This window comes from Nothoprocta perdicaria, unplaced genomic scaffold (assembly GCF_003342845.1).
Source record: "Nothoprocta perdicaria isolate Ctin4 unplaced genomic scaffold, notPer1 scaffold_12, whole genome shotgun sequence".
NCBI lineage: Eukaryota > Metazoa > Chordata > Aves > Tinamiformes > Tinamidae > Nothoprocta > Nothoprocta perdicaria.
The window spans coordinates 82,770-99,592 of record NW_020454316.1 but is presented as its reverse complement, the minus strand read 5'-3'; the positions used below and the strand labels follow the sequence as shown (position 1 = coordinate 99,592).

Below are 16,823 nucleotides of genomic sequence, written 5' to 3'. Positions count from 1 at the left end.
ATTGGGGAAAGCAGTGAAAAAAAAATGAAGCCATTATAAAATCTGTAAGATTCTGGAAGGAAATAAACTTTTATTCCTCTTACAGTTGAGGTCTGACAGTTGGTAAACTTCATCATTAAGAGTCTTGAAATCAATGTGCTTGCAGTCCCCAGTCAGTCATCAATGCTAAGTTTAAAAGCTGATGTGTACATTAATAGCTTTTTGCAAACCCTTTGAAAAGGCAGTGGAATGAACACAACATAGCTCTAAGGAGTGGAGCTTGTTCTTATGTAATACAACTTGATCTAGTGRAAAAAAAAAAAGAGAGAACTAATTTCTTTCATTCCGTCAACTGTTATTAGTATAATAAAAAAAAATGAGCAGTTAAATATACAAGCAGTTTTCCCTGTCTGAAATAAAAGCAGTAATAGTCTGAGCTAAATAGAAATGAAAATAAAATAGAGTTTTTCTGGGTTTGAGAATCAGACCATCACAGAAAGGAGGAAATTAGTAGTCTCAAAGTAGAAAGGATAGTTAATGTAAGTAACTCCTGTGGTAATAAGACAAAGGCAGGTAGGAAACACATTTTTTGTAAAAGTTGGAGTGTTTTCTGTGATCACAGTAGTGTTACTAATATTGTCCAGTAAATATGCCATATAGATTCTAGACAAAAATCACTGTACTGATATCATAATTCTGTACAGAAAAAGATATTATATGTACTGGCTTTGAAACCTAGCTCTGGCATTCAAGCAGGCATGAGATTTGCTCACTTCGAAAGTTAGGTGAGACACCAACAATTTTGTCCAAGTATAGCCTGCTCATAAGGATTTTTTTGGTGTGCAGTCACTGATTTAAGACTGGAGGAGATTTATATATTCTGCTGCCATTGAATAACAATGCAGGATTGATTTACTTGTAGATGAATTGCTCTGTCAAGCTATACCAATTTTATCTGCTTTTCTTAAATTTTAAAAGAGGCATTTTTTTTTCTTACAGACTCAGGAAATATTCTTCAGAAATTCCTGCATTATTGTATCCCAAAGCATTACTAACTGTTCAATTTCTTGAAAACAAGCCTGACCATATCTAGGCATAAGGTGGTCTCTGTCCACCATTACCTAGGCCATTTTTTTTCTTTTAACCTCTCTGATGACTATCTTTTATCTTACTTTAAAATTCAAGCTTTTAGGGACAGGAGCTTTCCGCTTCTTGTTTCTGTCCTCAGTGTAATGCAAATAACTCTATTTCTGTTAATTAAAAAAAATGTTTAAATGCTTTCCATCACTGCCTTTGTGAGTTGCAGCTGTCAGACTACTAGTGTCAGCAACCTTATTCTACACAAACAATGAATAGATCTCCGTCAAGTGAATTTTCTGTGGTATTTAATACAACTATGCTCAGTTATAGACCCTACTGGAGCTCACAGGGGCCTCAAGCAGGATCACAATGTGTTAGTAAAAAGTATAATGAAACATCATAGACATTAAAAGAGAAAAATACATATAAATAGCATCCAAATCCATTTTGTTTCCTCCTCCTTAAATTCTTGGTTATTACAGCTTTGCTGCCTAGGACCTGTGAGCCAGAAAAGGCTCGTACTTTCCAAAAATTTGAGACAGTGGGCTGGACAATTTGAAAGCCTCTTGCTATTCATTGTAATGCACGCTTAACATACCAACCTCAGATTACTCTGATTTATTGTTGTTTTTTAATTAATTTACAACTCATTTCTCAGCATCCTTTTGAAAGCATACTTACCAATACTAGGAATGCCTAGATAACTTTTGGAATATCAATGCRTAATATTGCTTTATTTCTAATTGTATTTTCTGGCACTACAATTCCGTTCTAATTTGCAGCCATTTTCCATTGCTTCTTTTCTGCCTTCCCCTTTCTGCCACTGATGCATCTCAAGGAATTACAACAGTTTCAAGCATACTATCGGCACTACACAAGTAATACATTCTCAATTGTAGGTGTATGGAATTGTTTATGACAGGATAGTGCAACTGAACTTTGMATAAGTAGTACTTAACATTGCAAAGGAAACTATTTGGAAATGCACCAACTGATTAATAATATCAAAAAAAAAGTTTTCTAGACTTACCACGGCCAGGAAAATTAATAGTTTTTATTCTGCTAGCTAGCAGCCTATGGTTTAGCTAATAGTCTACCATGCTTCCTAAAAAGAATCATGTCCAAAATGTCAACTAAAACATGAATGGGGGATTTTAAGTAGCTATCTACTCAATACATTTCCTTTTTAAAACCAGGATTCATGATTTGACTGATAATAAGGCTTATATTGCATCTGTTTTTGGAGAGATCATGTATTTATGTTGAGTGTCAGTGAGTGAAGTCAAGTTTTTCGTCCTGGTAGTATAATTACTACAGTTGTTACCATAGTTTATCTGCTGTCCAATTCTTGCAATTTTACAAGACGGTCACTGTTTACTAAGTTAAATCATATACTCGAATTTTTCAGAATTTCAGAATTTCAGAATATTTAAGGTTGGAAGGGACCTCTACAGACCATCTAGTCCAACCTTCCTGCTCCAGCACGGACACCTAGAGCATGTGGCACAGGGTGGCATCCAGGCGGGTTTTGAAGACCTCCAGAGTAGGAGACTCCACAACCTCCCTGGGCAGCCTGTTCCAGGGCTCTGGCACCCTCACAGTGGAGAAGTTTTTCCTCACCTGGAGACGGAACTTCTTATGCTTCAGTTTGTGGCCATTACCCCTCGTCCTATCGCTGGCCACCAGTGAGAACAGCCTGTCCCCTTCCTCCCTGCATTCTCCCTTCCTGAACTTATACATATTAATCATATCCCCTCTGAGCCGTCTCTTCTCCAGAGAAAAAAGGCCCAGCTCACTCRGCCTCTCTTCATACGAGAGATGTTCCATTCCCTTAATCATCCTGGTTGCCCTTCTCTGGACCCTCTCCAGAAGCTCCACGTCCTTCCTATACTGGGGAGCCCAGAACTGAACACAGTACTCCAGGTGCGGCCTCACCAGAGCTGAGTAGAGGGGCAGAAYCACCTCCCTTGACCTGCTGGCAACGCTCCTCCTGATGCAGGCCAGGATSCCATTGGCCTTCTTGGCCACGAGGGCACACTGCTCACTCATGGTTAACTTAGTGTCAACCAGGACTCCCAGGTCCCTCTCCGTGGAGGTGCTTTCCAGCAGGTCCACCCCTAATCTGTGCTGATGCCTGGGGTTATTCCTCCCCAGGTGCAGGACCCTGCACTTGTCCTTATTGAACCTCATGAGGTTCCTCTCTGCCCAACTCWCCAGCCTGTCCAGGTCCCTCTGGATGGCAGCACAGCCCTCCGGAGTGTCGGCCACTCCACCCAGCTTGGTGTCATCCGCAAACTTGCTCAGGGTGCATTCCGTGCCCTCGTCCAGGTCATTGATAAACAAGTTGAACAGCACTGGGCCCAGTACTGACCCCTGGGGGACACCACTGGCTACAGGCCTCCAACTGGACTCGGCCCCATTTATGACCACCCTCTGAGCTCTGCCATCCAGCCAGCCCTCGATCCACCGCACCGTGCACTCGTCTAGCCCACTCTCCCGGAGCTTCCGTATGAGGAAACTTTTTTCAAGTTTCTCTTAGGAGAAGATAAATTTTGGGGGTATGTTTAAATATCTATCCATCTTTTTTTATTATTATTTTGATTCTTAAATGAGTTAAAAATACCATTTAAAATATTCCTTACATTTCACCTTGAGAATTTAACTAGTTATTGTATTCGTATTGTATAGTTAGTAATTGCTATATAATGCAGACATATAGCAATATATTTGTATATTACTAAATCTAAATCTTGTGCTGCTTTAACAGGCTTAGAGCTAATATAGCAGGGTTTTTTTCCCCTGAAAATTTGTGTACAATACTTTTTGCTGATAGGGAAGAGAATCAACAAATCACCTCTGTAAATAAAATAATTCTGGAATGGCTTCTCACACATGGTAAGCTTTCTTAGTCCATTTTGTGCAACTAAGCAACTGTATTATTTTATGGGGTTTGTGATTTTGTATCAGACAAATACATTGTGTTGGAGACTGCAAAGTGTTTAGGTTTCCTCCAACAGCTCTTTCTCCTCCTTAACAAGAGAGGCCTTGCAAATAACATTTCTTTAGCTCTGAGCAGGATACAGTAGAAGTGGAGGCTGGGCAGTGAAGAGAAGACTTAAGCCTCATATGGAGGATAGTGTTAAGATCATCATGTCCAAAAATGTTGACATTGCCTAGAACTGCCATCAAGTTGGTTCATTGTGTAGGCATAGTGCCTGTTGCATAGTGCCTGTTGCTCTGTACATGTGGTTTGATCCATCTGTTGAGATGCTTGTGAGGCTGTCCTAGTATAATATTGTATCTGAGCAGCTCTGTTCTATATCTCCCCTTAAAAGAATAGTGAGACTTTGTTCTCTAATGACAGTGCTTCATGGAAGCTGCTTTTAACCTTAGTTTACAGTCTGTTTTTGTTGGAAAAATAGTCTTCTCCCTCAAGTATGCATCTTATAGCTACACCTCCTGTTTTAACAAGTCTTTTACTCTCTTTGTTGCTCTGTAAGGCTAATGTAAGTACTTAGTTTGCTTATAGACAGAGAATCATAGACTGCTTTGAGTGCTGTTGTCCTACAAAAACAAATTGAGCTTTTCCTATGGGCCTATAATCAGAGCACAGTATTAGAATAATTTTTGACTGATTAGTGATCTGGATTTTGGACTAATAACTTCTGTCATATAAGTGTTGAAAATTAGTATATGGACTGAAGAATGGGTAATAGAAAAGCCTTAAGTGTCTGTAGTGGCTTGTTAGGTAGATTTAGTATCGATGTGGTAATGACATTTAGATGCACTGTCTGTGCAACAGGTTGACATTTAGGTTACTGATTTGGATCAATAATTACAATACTGCAGATAATCTTGTTATGCTTTTGAAATAAACATTTACAAAACTAAGGTAGCTACATCTGAATTGATACTGTCTGAAAAAGGCAGGCTATGTAAAACTAGAATTAGGCAAGTGTACTGTGTGTAAGGTAAGAAAAGTTACATAAAACTACCAGTTGATAAATATGATACATGTGCAATAATACTGATATTGAGCATATACTTCTTTCTTTGTAAACTGTCATCATTCAGTATTGAGACTTCCAGAAGCTTGTAAAAAGTCACATTTCATTATACATGGCTTCTGCTTGAAATGCTTCTTTAACTAACTTCCCCATAGGAGTACACATGAATTTCCAGTGTTAATGTCCCAGCATGCTGTGTCTTGCTGTTTTCCAGTCAAATGCAGATTTCAGCTTTGTCCCCTCAAAATATATTCTAACAGAAAGATCATCATTCTGGAAGTGAAGCGGTAGGTGTCTCTTTAGGCTCGAGTTCTTCCTGCATGCAGCCATTTACATGTTAAATCACACCATATCGAGACACCTCATACAGACCTTTTGAATATTAACTTTGGAGGACAGGGAGGTTTCTAAGAAGTAGCAGGACACAGGCTGCTTCTCCATTGGCCTCTGTAGCCTTTTCTTTGATGGTGCAATCATAAACTTAAATGATTCAATTTGTAAATATTTAAAAAGAAAAGCTATATCTATCTTAGCATTAGAATGTCAATGTATTTGTCAATATTAAAATGTACTGAAGTGGAGAATTGTGTGGAGAATTCAGGCACAGCAGTCTGAAGAATGAGGTGTGTTTGTGTTAATGAGCATAATTGATAGAAATTATTCTATGTGGAAATACAATTGAATTTTTTTCTTCTTTCAGCTGGTTAGTATTGGTTCTTCCTATAACTATGGCAATGAAGATCAGGCTGAATTTCTGTGTGTTGTCTCAAAAGAATTGCATAACACTCCCTATGGCACAACCAGTGAACCCAGTGAAAAAGCAAAGGTAAGTTACTCTACAATGGAATAATCAATGATAAATGATTAAAGCAGGTGGACTTGGCTAAGTCATGCTAGGCCTACCTGTATTCTGAACCATTAATTGCCTTCATCTTCTTCCCCTCAAGGAATAATGGTTCCTTGTTCATTGTACAGAAGAATATAAATGGTACAGTCAGCACACGTTGGTTGTAAATATAAAATGAGTGCTTTAAATGGACTACTCTGTACTGTTGCTGATATCTGTCATGTTCTTTGAGTAGTGGTAAACATTTGCTATTTCCATTTGAGAATTTACCTTTCATTTCTCCCACATTTGAGAGATTTCTCATTCTGCCACCTAAACAGTTCAAATCCGTTTCTCTTGCTTGAGCTCAACTGAAGAATTTTCCCTATCAAGAATGTGAATGTAATATGCTTCTTCTAAAAAATACAGTCTTCTGCAATAATTTATAAGATACGTTCCTCTTTAATGAAGATATTTGCTTGCTATTTTCAGGTTTCCACTTAGTTCTCTCTTCTTTCTGTAACCAGCTTTACAAAGACATTGTAATGGATGCAGTATCTCAGCAGTTTCATCATTCATCTTTCAGCRTTTCTAAAGGAAAAGATTAAAAGAAAATAGACACAACTGAACTGTAGTGTTTGCCTAGTTTTGTATATAATGAATTATACTCTTCTCTTCCATATGTATCAAATGGTTCCTATTATGATACTGTTGCCTTATGCGAGGAGATGGTTACAGATAAATTGGCTACTTCTGTAGTTGCCTTAGAAGCTTTTAAATTTTTATGTTCAAATGGGAAACAACTAGTTGAACATATAAAAGGTTGCATTTTCAAAAATCACCTTCTAAGAAATAAATCTTGAGGTTCAAGAGACAAATAATGTTAAAATGTGATCTGAGTCTTGTTATTGGTGCCCCCAGTGTACTCTAACACTTCACTACTTTTTGTGCTTTTAACTTGATCATGTTGCTCTCTTGAAAATGATACTATAAAAATACACATAGGATTTTTAGTGAAATAATCATTTTCTGATATTTTGTCATAGTTGAGATAAAATTTCAAAGAATTACAAAAGATTATTCAAGAGTAAACAGTGAACCTGGGCTATGGTGCTTTTTTTTTTTTTTCCCCACCTTAACATCCTGAGCAAGGTCTGCCTTTGCTACAGTGCTTCAAGAAAACTAATAAGTTGACAAGTTAGACATGTATGGTAATAGTTAATGGCTAGGATATATACCTGAAATAAAAAATAGAATTCTTGAATGTAGTGTACATCTTCATAAGAAGTTATTGTAATCTTTGGCGGGAAAGCACTTGAGTACTTTCCAGAGCTGTACTGTATCCTTAAATTCGTAGAAAATGTGAAGAAAATAAAATGGTTAAAGGGTGAACAAAAAAGCTAGGCCAGAGTGAAGTATGACTCCTGTACATGCAGTAGCTCTGAGATAAACTAAATCTTAGACCTTCTTGATCATCATTTCAGAGAAGGTGACAGCACTTTTTGACCAGGGTGGAGTAAGAATTAGTGTTAATCTTTAGTGGCAGGTATAAGTACCCTAGGATACTTGAGCTGTTGCTAGTAATTAATGGCAATAAGCATTTTCCTGTCTACTGGAGACTTGTATAATTAGTAATTGAAGCTGCATTTCACTCTGTAAGGCAGAAGGAGTTGCACTGCTGCTCTCTCAGCAGAGGTGATAAATGAAGTAGTGGTATATTGAAAGGTCAAATTTAGCTGGAACTGTGTCTGGTATTAGTATAAACTGTTTCTTTACAAGCAGCCTGTTAGCTGTAAAATGAAGTGTTTGTTTTTTGAAGAGAAATACCTGGAGGTTGTATTTCAAGGGCAGGCAGGGAGGGGGAGAGAGAGAGAGAGAGAGCGAGCGGCAGAAAGGATGCTCATGTGAGAACAAAAGTGCTGAAAGGGTTGCATGTCTACGAAGTTTAAGAAACTGCATTAGCTGTCAGAGAGTCACCTTAGAAAGCAAATGGATTAAATTATCCCCAGACAGTGACTGGTTATATACCATTTGGAAGTATAATATTTTGAATTTCTTTAACAGTGAGGATAACACCAAAACATAGGAATTAATTATAATAACAAACAAAAAAAAATCTTATTTGAATCTCGTGTGTAAATTTGTGTTAATGTGTAATGTTAATGTGCTAATATATGTTATTGTGCCTATTTGCCCATCACCTGCATTATGAGAGAGAATGTCTTAAAGGGATGCTCTGAAGAAGAGTTGGGAACACTTGAAGAATCATTTTTGATGTATTATGTTTTTAACAGTTCCTTTATATATCTTGCCTTACAGGGAAAAATACAAACCAAACAGAAAACCACGACCCATTTTTGGTTTTTAGTCCTTTATGACTGGAAAGTTCATTACACCTGTGATCAGGAATCTTGACTGATCCTTTAGAGCAGCTGTCTCAGTAGTTTCCTGCTTAACTAGCTTTAATCCTGCAATCTGTAATCTGTTTACTAGTTTCTGAATTGGTCCTAAGGAACATCATGTGATTAAAATTGAAATGTCTCATTAAAATTATGTACTAACCCACTCTACTGCAAAAATAATAGTTAGTGAGACTTTGCCATGGCTTCTGAAATCATTCCTATTATGAGAAAACAATTTTTTGTATATCACTAGATACTGGTATTTCAATTAATACTACTAGACTTTCAAAACAGGAAAAAGCATTTTCTGAGCAGACCATCTAATGAAACTTTGCCTTTGTTCCTTCCAAGAGATTTTSTTCCTTTTTTGCCTGTGTAGGTTAGCATAGGGAAATGGTAACAAAACTTCGAAACATGGGCTGCCTGGGTAATCAGAGTCCGTGGTGCATTTGTGCAGTCTTTAATGTCTCTCAAACCTGTGCACTACTTAACTGTACTATACATTGGTGAAYGTATAGTCCCTTCTTGAAGATCCAGAAGGAAATTAACCCCTCTGTGACATTGATTTAAAGCATTTCAATGGTTTCTACTAGTAGCAATGATACCTCAGAAGGACAATCTGTTGCCAAGTGCATTATTTTCTTTCATCCTACTTTATTGACTTACAACTCTTGGGAAGAATGACAAAGGCCAATTTGTAGTTCCTTCATCCATAGTTCAGTTCTCGAGTGCTATCCTTCCACATGTGTGGAGAATAAACACAGTTAAGGTGATAGATTTACAGTTACGTTTAAATTGTCTATATGAACCCTGTGTTATGTTATTTGACACTATCAACTTTTATCTACTGATTTAGGATGTTTTGAAATGGAAAATTTCATGCATTTTATAATGTTCCCGCTTGAAAGAGTTTTCTGTGTTATTTTTTTTATGAAGAGTGGGTGTCCAGTTAAAAATAAGCAAGTGTCACCTCAGTTGCGTCAAGCGTAAGTGGACTGTACTTCGTTGAAGCTCTGACTCACTTGCAATCTTTTCTTTTCCCTTCCTTTCTCTATACTTGCTGCATGCTACTCAGAGCGAGGATGAAGAGACGGATTACGATATGAATGACTCAGATTAAGTTTAAATGTCATGGTGAGCACTAGCTGCCCTAGGATTTTACCCACATGCTTTTTTTTTTCAGACCCATCCAATCCTTACCCCCACTAGTGCTGTCCGTTGGCTAGTCCTGATGGTGTATTTGTTTGTGGTTATAGTTATGGCACAGTTAGTAACGACAGAATTTCTCCTATGGCTTGTTGCTTCTTTGACAGACTTGAGTCATGCTGCTGTTATTGGTTGTATTGTTATCAGGTCTTTTAGAGCTATGCTGGGAAAAGTGCTTCAGATAGTTTCTAGAAAGGAAATGCTTTTTGATCAAAGTTGTTTTTTCTTCTTCTTTTTCTTTGCACCACCTTTTCTGTCAAATAGATATGTTTGGGGCATCTGATAATCTTCATTGTGAATTTTCAGTAAATGTCTGATTTGACAATAAATAAACCTAAGTGCAACATGGTGAAAAGTCTTACCAGTCAACCTGGTAAGACTTGTTATTGCTATATCAAAATGTTTTCTGGTTTTCAAATTGATGCCTGGCAAATATAAGGAAATTATTTTATCCTTACAATATAAGGAAATGATTTTATCCTTGCAGTTACATATATCATAGGAAACACCCTCTCTGGAGAGCAAGTCTTTTTCCACTATAGTCAAGAAGTTGATATCTTATTGAAGATCAGGGTACTTATATGATTTTCTAGCTCTGACCTTTAAAGTAGGATTGGAAAGAACAACTTCTACAACTCTTTTCTAAAGTGTCTACAAGAACTGCTCCTGCCTCCCAAGTTCTGGAGGATAACTTAGCCCTGAAAGTTCAATGATATAGGCAAATAGTCACTGGAATCCATATATAGTCTAGATACTTGTAATTACGTGAGAGTGTGTTTCAGCTTTTTATGTGTACACTTTTTTTTTTTCCTTTCTAAATGCATCCTTATATTTATCTCTGAAGTGKTTTTTTTTTCTTCTCAAGATGGTTGGAGAAAAGGCTAAATTATTGTCTTAATGAGTACTAATAGAAACTACTTTGAGGTAAAGTGCGCTCTTCTCTCAAGCCTTCAAGAATGGCTGTAATGGGTGTGAATCTGATGCCTTTATTGGGAGGATGAGGGGAAAAAAAGTAAACTAGCCTTGTACCTGAATTGAATGCAGGATTCCTAGGCTGCTTGAGAGAGTCAGTCTGTTAAGAAGCTATTTGATTATCAACAATTTATTTCTGAGTGGGAGGAAGTATTCTCAAGCTCTCCTTCTCTAAAAAGCAGTTGCATTCAGGTGCTTTAGGATCTGAGAGTTTATTCAGTTTATTATTGAAGAAAAGATTTACAAAAGAAGAAAAAAAAGAGGTGGGGAAGACTATACTGTTCAGTCCTAGATAGTGGCAGTTTAGAACACCTACCATAATTATTTCTGAATCTAGGAAATAAGCCTGAGTTTGAGACTATTCTTGATAAGAGATTTTCTTTTTCAGTTTCTAAAGAGAGATGGATGGAATATTTATCAGGAGAGCTTGTTAATCGAAAGTCTTTTAAATAAAGGTAGAGGTTGTAGAAGAAGTGTCAATTAAAGTGCTATGGTAAAATATATCTTGATCTAATCAGGGTTTCTGCCTTACTTTGGATTACTGGCTCAGCAAAATGTGTTAAGTACAGCATTTAGATCCGATTAGATTTATCCTATTTCCTGTGTTCTTGAAGTACAAAGAAAACAAAAAAAAATCTTAAAAGTATTTTTTATTTTCCAGGAAAGAATAAACTGATATTGCATTTTAAATGTGAAAGATTTACAAAATGATTTGAACTAGTATTATTTTCTAATGTGCAGATACTTGCTTCAGCCATATTTTTGCTTCTCTTAATGACTGTTTCACTTGTCAACTGTATTTCTTATGTCAGAGCAATATGGACATCTACCACAGTACTTGTTCTAAGCTGTGGCCAACTGCAAATATTCTTGGAAAGAATTCAAGTATGAAATATTTATCGAAATGCTTGTCATTTAGTGCGCACAGCAAATTATCTTCATAATAAATAAGCAGTATTGGTATATAATATATGCCTTAAAATACGTCACAGTTGGAACTTTATCAAAGCGGCTGCATTGTCATCTGGTTTCATAATTTCTGAATGCTAATATTATTGATTATGAAATGAAAAAGAAGTTTCTAACAACAAAGTAAAATCTAAGTACTGCAGAAAGTACAAAGGATAAAGTAGATTTTCTTGGAAGTAAATTAGTGCTCAAATGTTTCGGAGGCATACAGATGGTGGCAAGGGTCCTCATGAACTTCCGTTCTTAAAAAATCCCATGCAGCTGTGCAGAGTGAGAGAGACCCTACTTGACTACAGTACCGATGAAAGAATTACTAGGCTTGATGATTAATAAGGGATGATGGAATTAAATTGCCAACATTTTGTAAGAAAAAGATAATAATAAAAAGAAAACCAAACCCTAGGTTTATTTTTTCATTTAAAGTTATATGAAACTGCTGTGCTAAGTGGTTGCTAATTTTCACCTTACAGGCACAAAGATGGAGGAGTTTGTGTGTACTGTCAGACTGAATCCTTTGGGATGGAATGTACCACTGGGTATTAGCATAAGGTTTTTGTCTTAATATGAAACTATATGATAATCACCATAGAAGGAAATTCTACATTGAAAACTACTATGACCATTTCTTGAAGATCATGCATTTACTTTCTTTCAGCTTTTGAAATCAAGAGCTCTTCCCTAACATCAGGAAAACAGCCAACAAACAAAATAAAATGTAGTGTCTTAGATTATTTCATTTACTGGTGAATGTGGTGAATGTTGTTTAGCAGTGCTTATGCTCAGCGTATTTAGAGCTTTGCTTAGTCTTCTTTTTTATTTTTTTAGCTGTCATGATTTGTTCTGTAGTTTGCTTATACAGAACTACAGTTCTATAGTTTGCTGTTAGGACCAAGACTAAGAATGTGGTTTCTGGTCAGTCCTAAGACTTTGATCCTTTCCTCACTGGAGGAACTGAAGAGAATTGAAATAGAAAAGGCAAAAATAKTCCAGGTAGAAGTGGCCTTCCATGTTTCAAGGTACTGTAGATGAGAATACCTGTTTTTTGAAGGGCAGATTTTTTTTCTATTATAGTTCAGGCTTTTTCTATTATAGTTTAGGCTTTTTAAAATATGCCTGTTAAAATTACTGTATAACAAACTGAGTCCTTTTAGAACACTTTCCCTTCCCAAAAAGAAAAATTAAAACAAGAAACAGATGGTTTTATTCACTGTCATGGGAATCTCAATTCAATAGGAAGATGAAATTCCATGGACAGAACTTTTGAGAAACCTATTCCTCCTCATGAAGTCACAGCCTGTCAACTGCCTGTCTTGGGCAATACAAGGGATAATGTTTGATGAGGTAATACGGGATAAATATAACATGCTATGTCCTGTCTTCACAGACGCAGTTTTCATGTAGACAAGGATGCCTAGCAGACTTGTGAGATCTTTCATGACCAAATAATATTAATGTAAAAGTATTTTAAAACTGTTTTCAGCATAGTACTTATTTTCACATAGCTGGTCTGTTCAACAGCTAAGTCTTATATATTAAACAGTATAGCAAAAGTCTAAAGAAATCTAGTGGGCTGAATTTAGTTCATACAAGAGAGATCAAGCTCCACATGTGGGGCTTAGTTCATGCATGCTCATAATCAGCCTTTGAAAAGTACCTGTGTCATCACATTTTAAGTACATATTTTAAATTGCTAATTTGTATTTTCACTGYTGTTTTATGGAACACAGCAGCTAAAATGACAGTTGAGGGTATTTTAGAACAAGGTAAATGAAAATTAAATCCCAATTTTTAATCAAATAACTGAGTTCATTTACCATATAGTGATGTAAGTATTGTCAGAACTAGGATGAGGTCAAGTGGCTTATCTTTTATATCTACCAATACTAAAGATTTGGATATATTAGATAAGACTCAGCAGTGTTTTACATGTGTTTTAGTGGTGTTTGATAGGAGTTATCATATGTATCAATCTTCTTTGTTTTTCAGCCTTGCAGCATAAGCTTCAAGAATGTTCTTGAACCAGCTCCCTGACACTTCATGAGTGAWTTGAAATCATGATCATGTTGTTCTTTGTCCTTCATGCATTTAGGAATAACATTGACGGAGTTTTAATTTAAATATATATTGTTTTATATTGGTCTCTTCCAGATTTTGCAAGAAAGAGGATCCAGGATGTGAAGACAATATCGAATGCTGAAGATTTTTTTTTCTCTTTTATTCCAAGAAGCAGTGAATTGTCGCATTGAAGAGGCTTGGCTGCAAAAGAAAAAATCTGATTTAGACAATTTTCTGTTGATCTGGGTTCAACCATTTTTGCCTATAAGCTGGTATAAACTGGCTGAAAGCATTGCAAGATTACTTAGTGGGAATAGATGGTGTGAGAGTGTGTGTTAAGTTTTGGTTGTAGTGCGTGGTTATACTCTCTTATGGGCTGGCTGACATTGGTCATTTGAATAGAGGTGACCATGCACTCATATTTTTCTCTGAGACATGTAGCGCTTACGCCTGGTGCTGGATGACCCAATGTTGATCAGTTTGAAGAGTTTTTCTTACTAATCGTTTTAAACATTTAAAGGACAATGTAACTGGTGCTACACACACACACACACGCACGTACGCATGCATTACAGCCCACAAATGTAAATTTAGGGGCCTACATTGTTTTGGATTCGGTGGCAGCTCCTGGTGACTCTCTTATACTGCACATTCCGTATGGCTCTGTGACATATTCTGTCATGTAACAACAGCAGAACAGCCTAGGAGATCAACTGAAACTAGTACATAAAATGTTACACCACAGACAAAAGTGTTTTTTTCTCAAGGAAGGATGTATATATCAACTTAGTGACTGGGTTTATGGCATATTTTAATACTCAAAGAGAAGAGGAAACTCAGAGAAAGTGTCCTTCGTTTGAGTCATTCTTGATACTCCTGTCCAAAGTGTTCTCCTGCAAAAGTTATGCTCTGGTTTTAGCCAGGAGTTTGTGAGGGGAATCAAAATTCACTTAAAATGAGCAACTGAGCATTTTGTTTCTTTTGAAATCGTTGTAGTCAAGTGTGTGTTTATACTTCTAAAAATGGCTACAAGTGTTGATCTCACTGTGGATTTTGGTAAAGATTTGTAAGAGAACTGGGGGTTGCATAGAAATATGGCTGGCTAGTCCTACATTCTTATGAGTGGGTTTAAGATCAACATTGAATGTGAACACAAGATCATCCAATTAAAAATCTTAATTATTTTGGATATCAGGATACTTAAAATCAGTCTATCTTTCTATACTGTTTCAACTATGCAGTTAAAGAACACTGTTTGAAAACATCTGGTGCAGCTTTATTAGGTTATGTCCTTGATAAAGGCTAATACCCAGACTGGAGCTTTTTAATATGCTATGTTTTAAGCAAAATCTTCAGCACATTTTTGAAATACTTAATTGATAGGATAAAATTCAGCTTCATTAATACATGTAGCTGAAAGCAGCAGAAAGAAGTCTCAAAAACCTGTAAGATTGCTTAGAATTCTAAAAGAGTAAATAAAAATAAATCTTTCACTCTCAGTAAGTTCAGAATTTAAGCATATGCTCTAGGTAATCCTTTACACACAAACCTGACTGTCAGGCACCTAGGGTCTGCCTATTTTTTTTTTTTTTAAACTTAATGTATATTGATAAAAGATGGGCAGAAATAATTTGTAAAAGCATTTCTACAAAGCAGGTTAAGCAGTGGGCTAAATGTTTTGTCCATGCATCTAGTGCTAGAAAGCATTAGTGCATTTTGCCACTTGGATGTGGTCTGCGCAGGAAGCTGCTGGCCTCTCCATAACACATAAAATGTTTGTCTTTTTTTAAGATGTTAAGACTGAATTGAATTTACTAAAATGTAATTGCGTAGGGGGGGAATGTTTATACTTTTATACTTTTTTAGGCACCCGTATTTTAGCTGCTTAAATTTAGCACCCAAATTTCCCCTAAATAGTAACAGATAATCTTATGTATTTGAAAATAAGCATAATGGTTGTCTTTGTTAACTGCATATTAAAACATTTCCTCTGATACAGTAATCACTGTGTTTTTAGACAATGTGGCTTCATCATATTCTCTGGGCTCTCTAGCTCATGGATGTGCAGCCAACTAGGTTTCTTGTTCTTTACTTGCTGTGCTGTACAGAATAATTCAGCATTGGCATGTGTGGATTTTAATGCCTAAAATAACTGTATAATAATCCTGAATCTGCATTTGTGTTTTCTGTTTTATTTAACACAAAATGACAGAACGATTTAATTCATCAGCTGAAAGAATGAGAACAGCAAAGCATGAGTAACAAACTGAGCAAAGTGAACAAATTTAGAATAGGTAAAAAGATTTTTTTTTTTTTTTAAGAATGGCTTTGTTCATGGGAGTATCTTTAAAAACATAATTTTATGGTGGGGATTACCTGAAATCTAGTTTATGCTGTATCCCTATTGAGGCAAATTTGGGGAAAATAAAGGGTTAATTATTTTGCATTTTTCTTTCCAATATCTCATAAAGATCTTAAGCAAAAAACAAACAAAACACAACAGCAACAACAACAAAAAAAACCCACCTTAATAGGCAGGTAGCTTTTACATGATTTTTATATGCTGTTGTATGAGACCTTGTGAACTAACTATTCTCCTATTGTTAGTGAGGTTTTTTATTTTTTATTTTTTTTAAACATCTGCAGCTTTCTGATAGCTTGAAGTGTTATCATATGCCTTTTTGAAGAAAATTTACCATTATAATTTAAACTGGAGTCTTTTGTCTGTTTCTTTTCTATCATTTGGGGAATGTTTACCACAGAAGAATAGCATAGAACTATACAAACAGGTTCATCAAAAGAGCATACTTGAAGACCTATACTGAGAAAGTCTTTGAGGCAAAGTGTAAATTCTGTATTTATACATTTTTTTTTTAATCCTTAAATCAAAACAGTATTCCAGGTTGAAAATCGAGATCCCGAGCATCAAACAATCATAGCAGGAAGAAATAAAGCAGAGAGGTGGGATACTACTCCATGTAGTTAATAGAAATGACCTGTCATGAAAATTTATAAACTCTATGGAAAGTTTAACTTTATGCCCTTTTGCTGTATAAATATTCTGCTGTCTGCATTTGATCAAATTGTAGATGTTGTTGATGATTAAGGGATTTTTAGAGGAAATCTTTATGGASTTTTACACAATCGTATTTTATAACCTTGCTTAAAAAAATGAAAAAAATTAAATTTACCATAGCAATTTCCTGCTTTATGTTAGGAAACAGGTAGTATTGTTGGCTTGATTTAGTCAGAGGATAATTTTTGTTATTGGGGATGATTGATTTGTAAATCAAATGCTTTTGGCTTTCTTCAAGCAGCAATTAAATG

At 36.0% G+C, this 16,823-nt stretch overlaps 1 protein-coding gene across 1 annotated transcript in view; it reads left to right on the top strand.

Moving 5' to 3' along the window:
- Positions 1-15,763, top strand: part of KCTD5 (potassium channel tetramerization domain containing 5) — a 30,958-nt gene extending 15,195 nt beyond the window's left edge. Inside the window, exons 6-7 of the mRNA XM_026054096.1 lie at positions 5,767-5,892; positions 13,590-15,763. Of these exons, the coding sequence (XP_025909881.1) occupies positions 5,767-5,892; positions 13,590-13,619 (156 nt within the window). The 3' untranslated portion in view covers positions 13,620-15,763. The remainder of the gene's footprint in view (positions 1-5,766; positions 5,893-13,589) is intronic.
- The last annotated feature ends 1,060 nt before the right edge of the window (positions 15,764-16,823 follow it).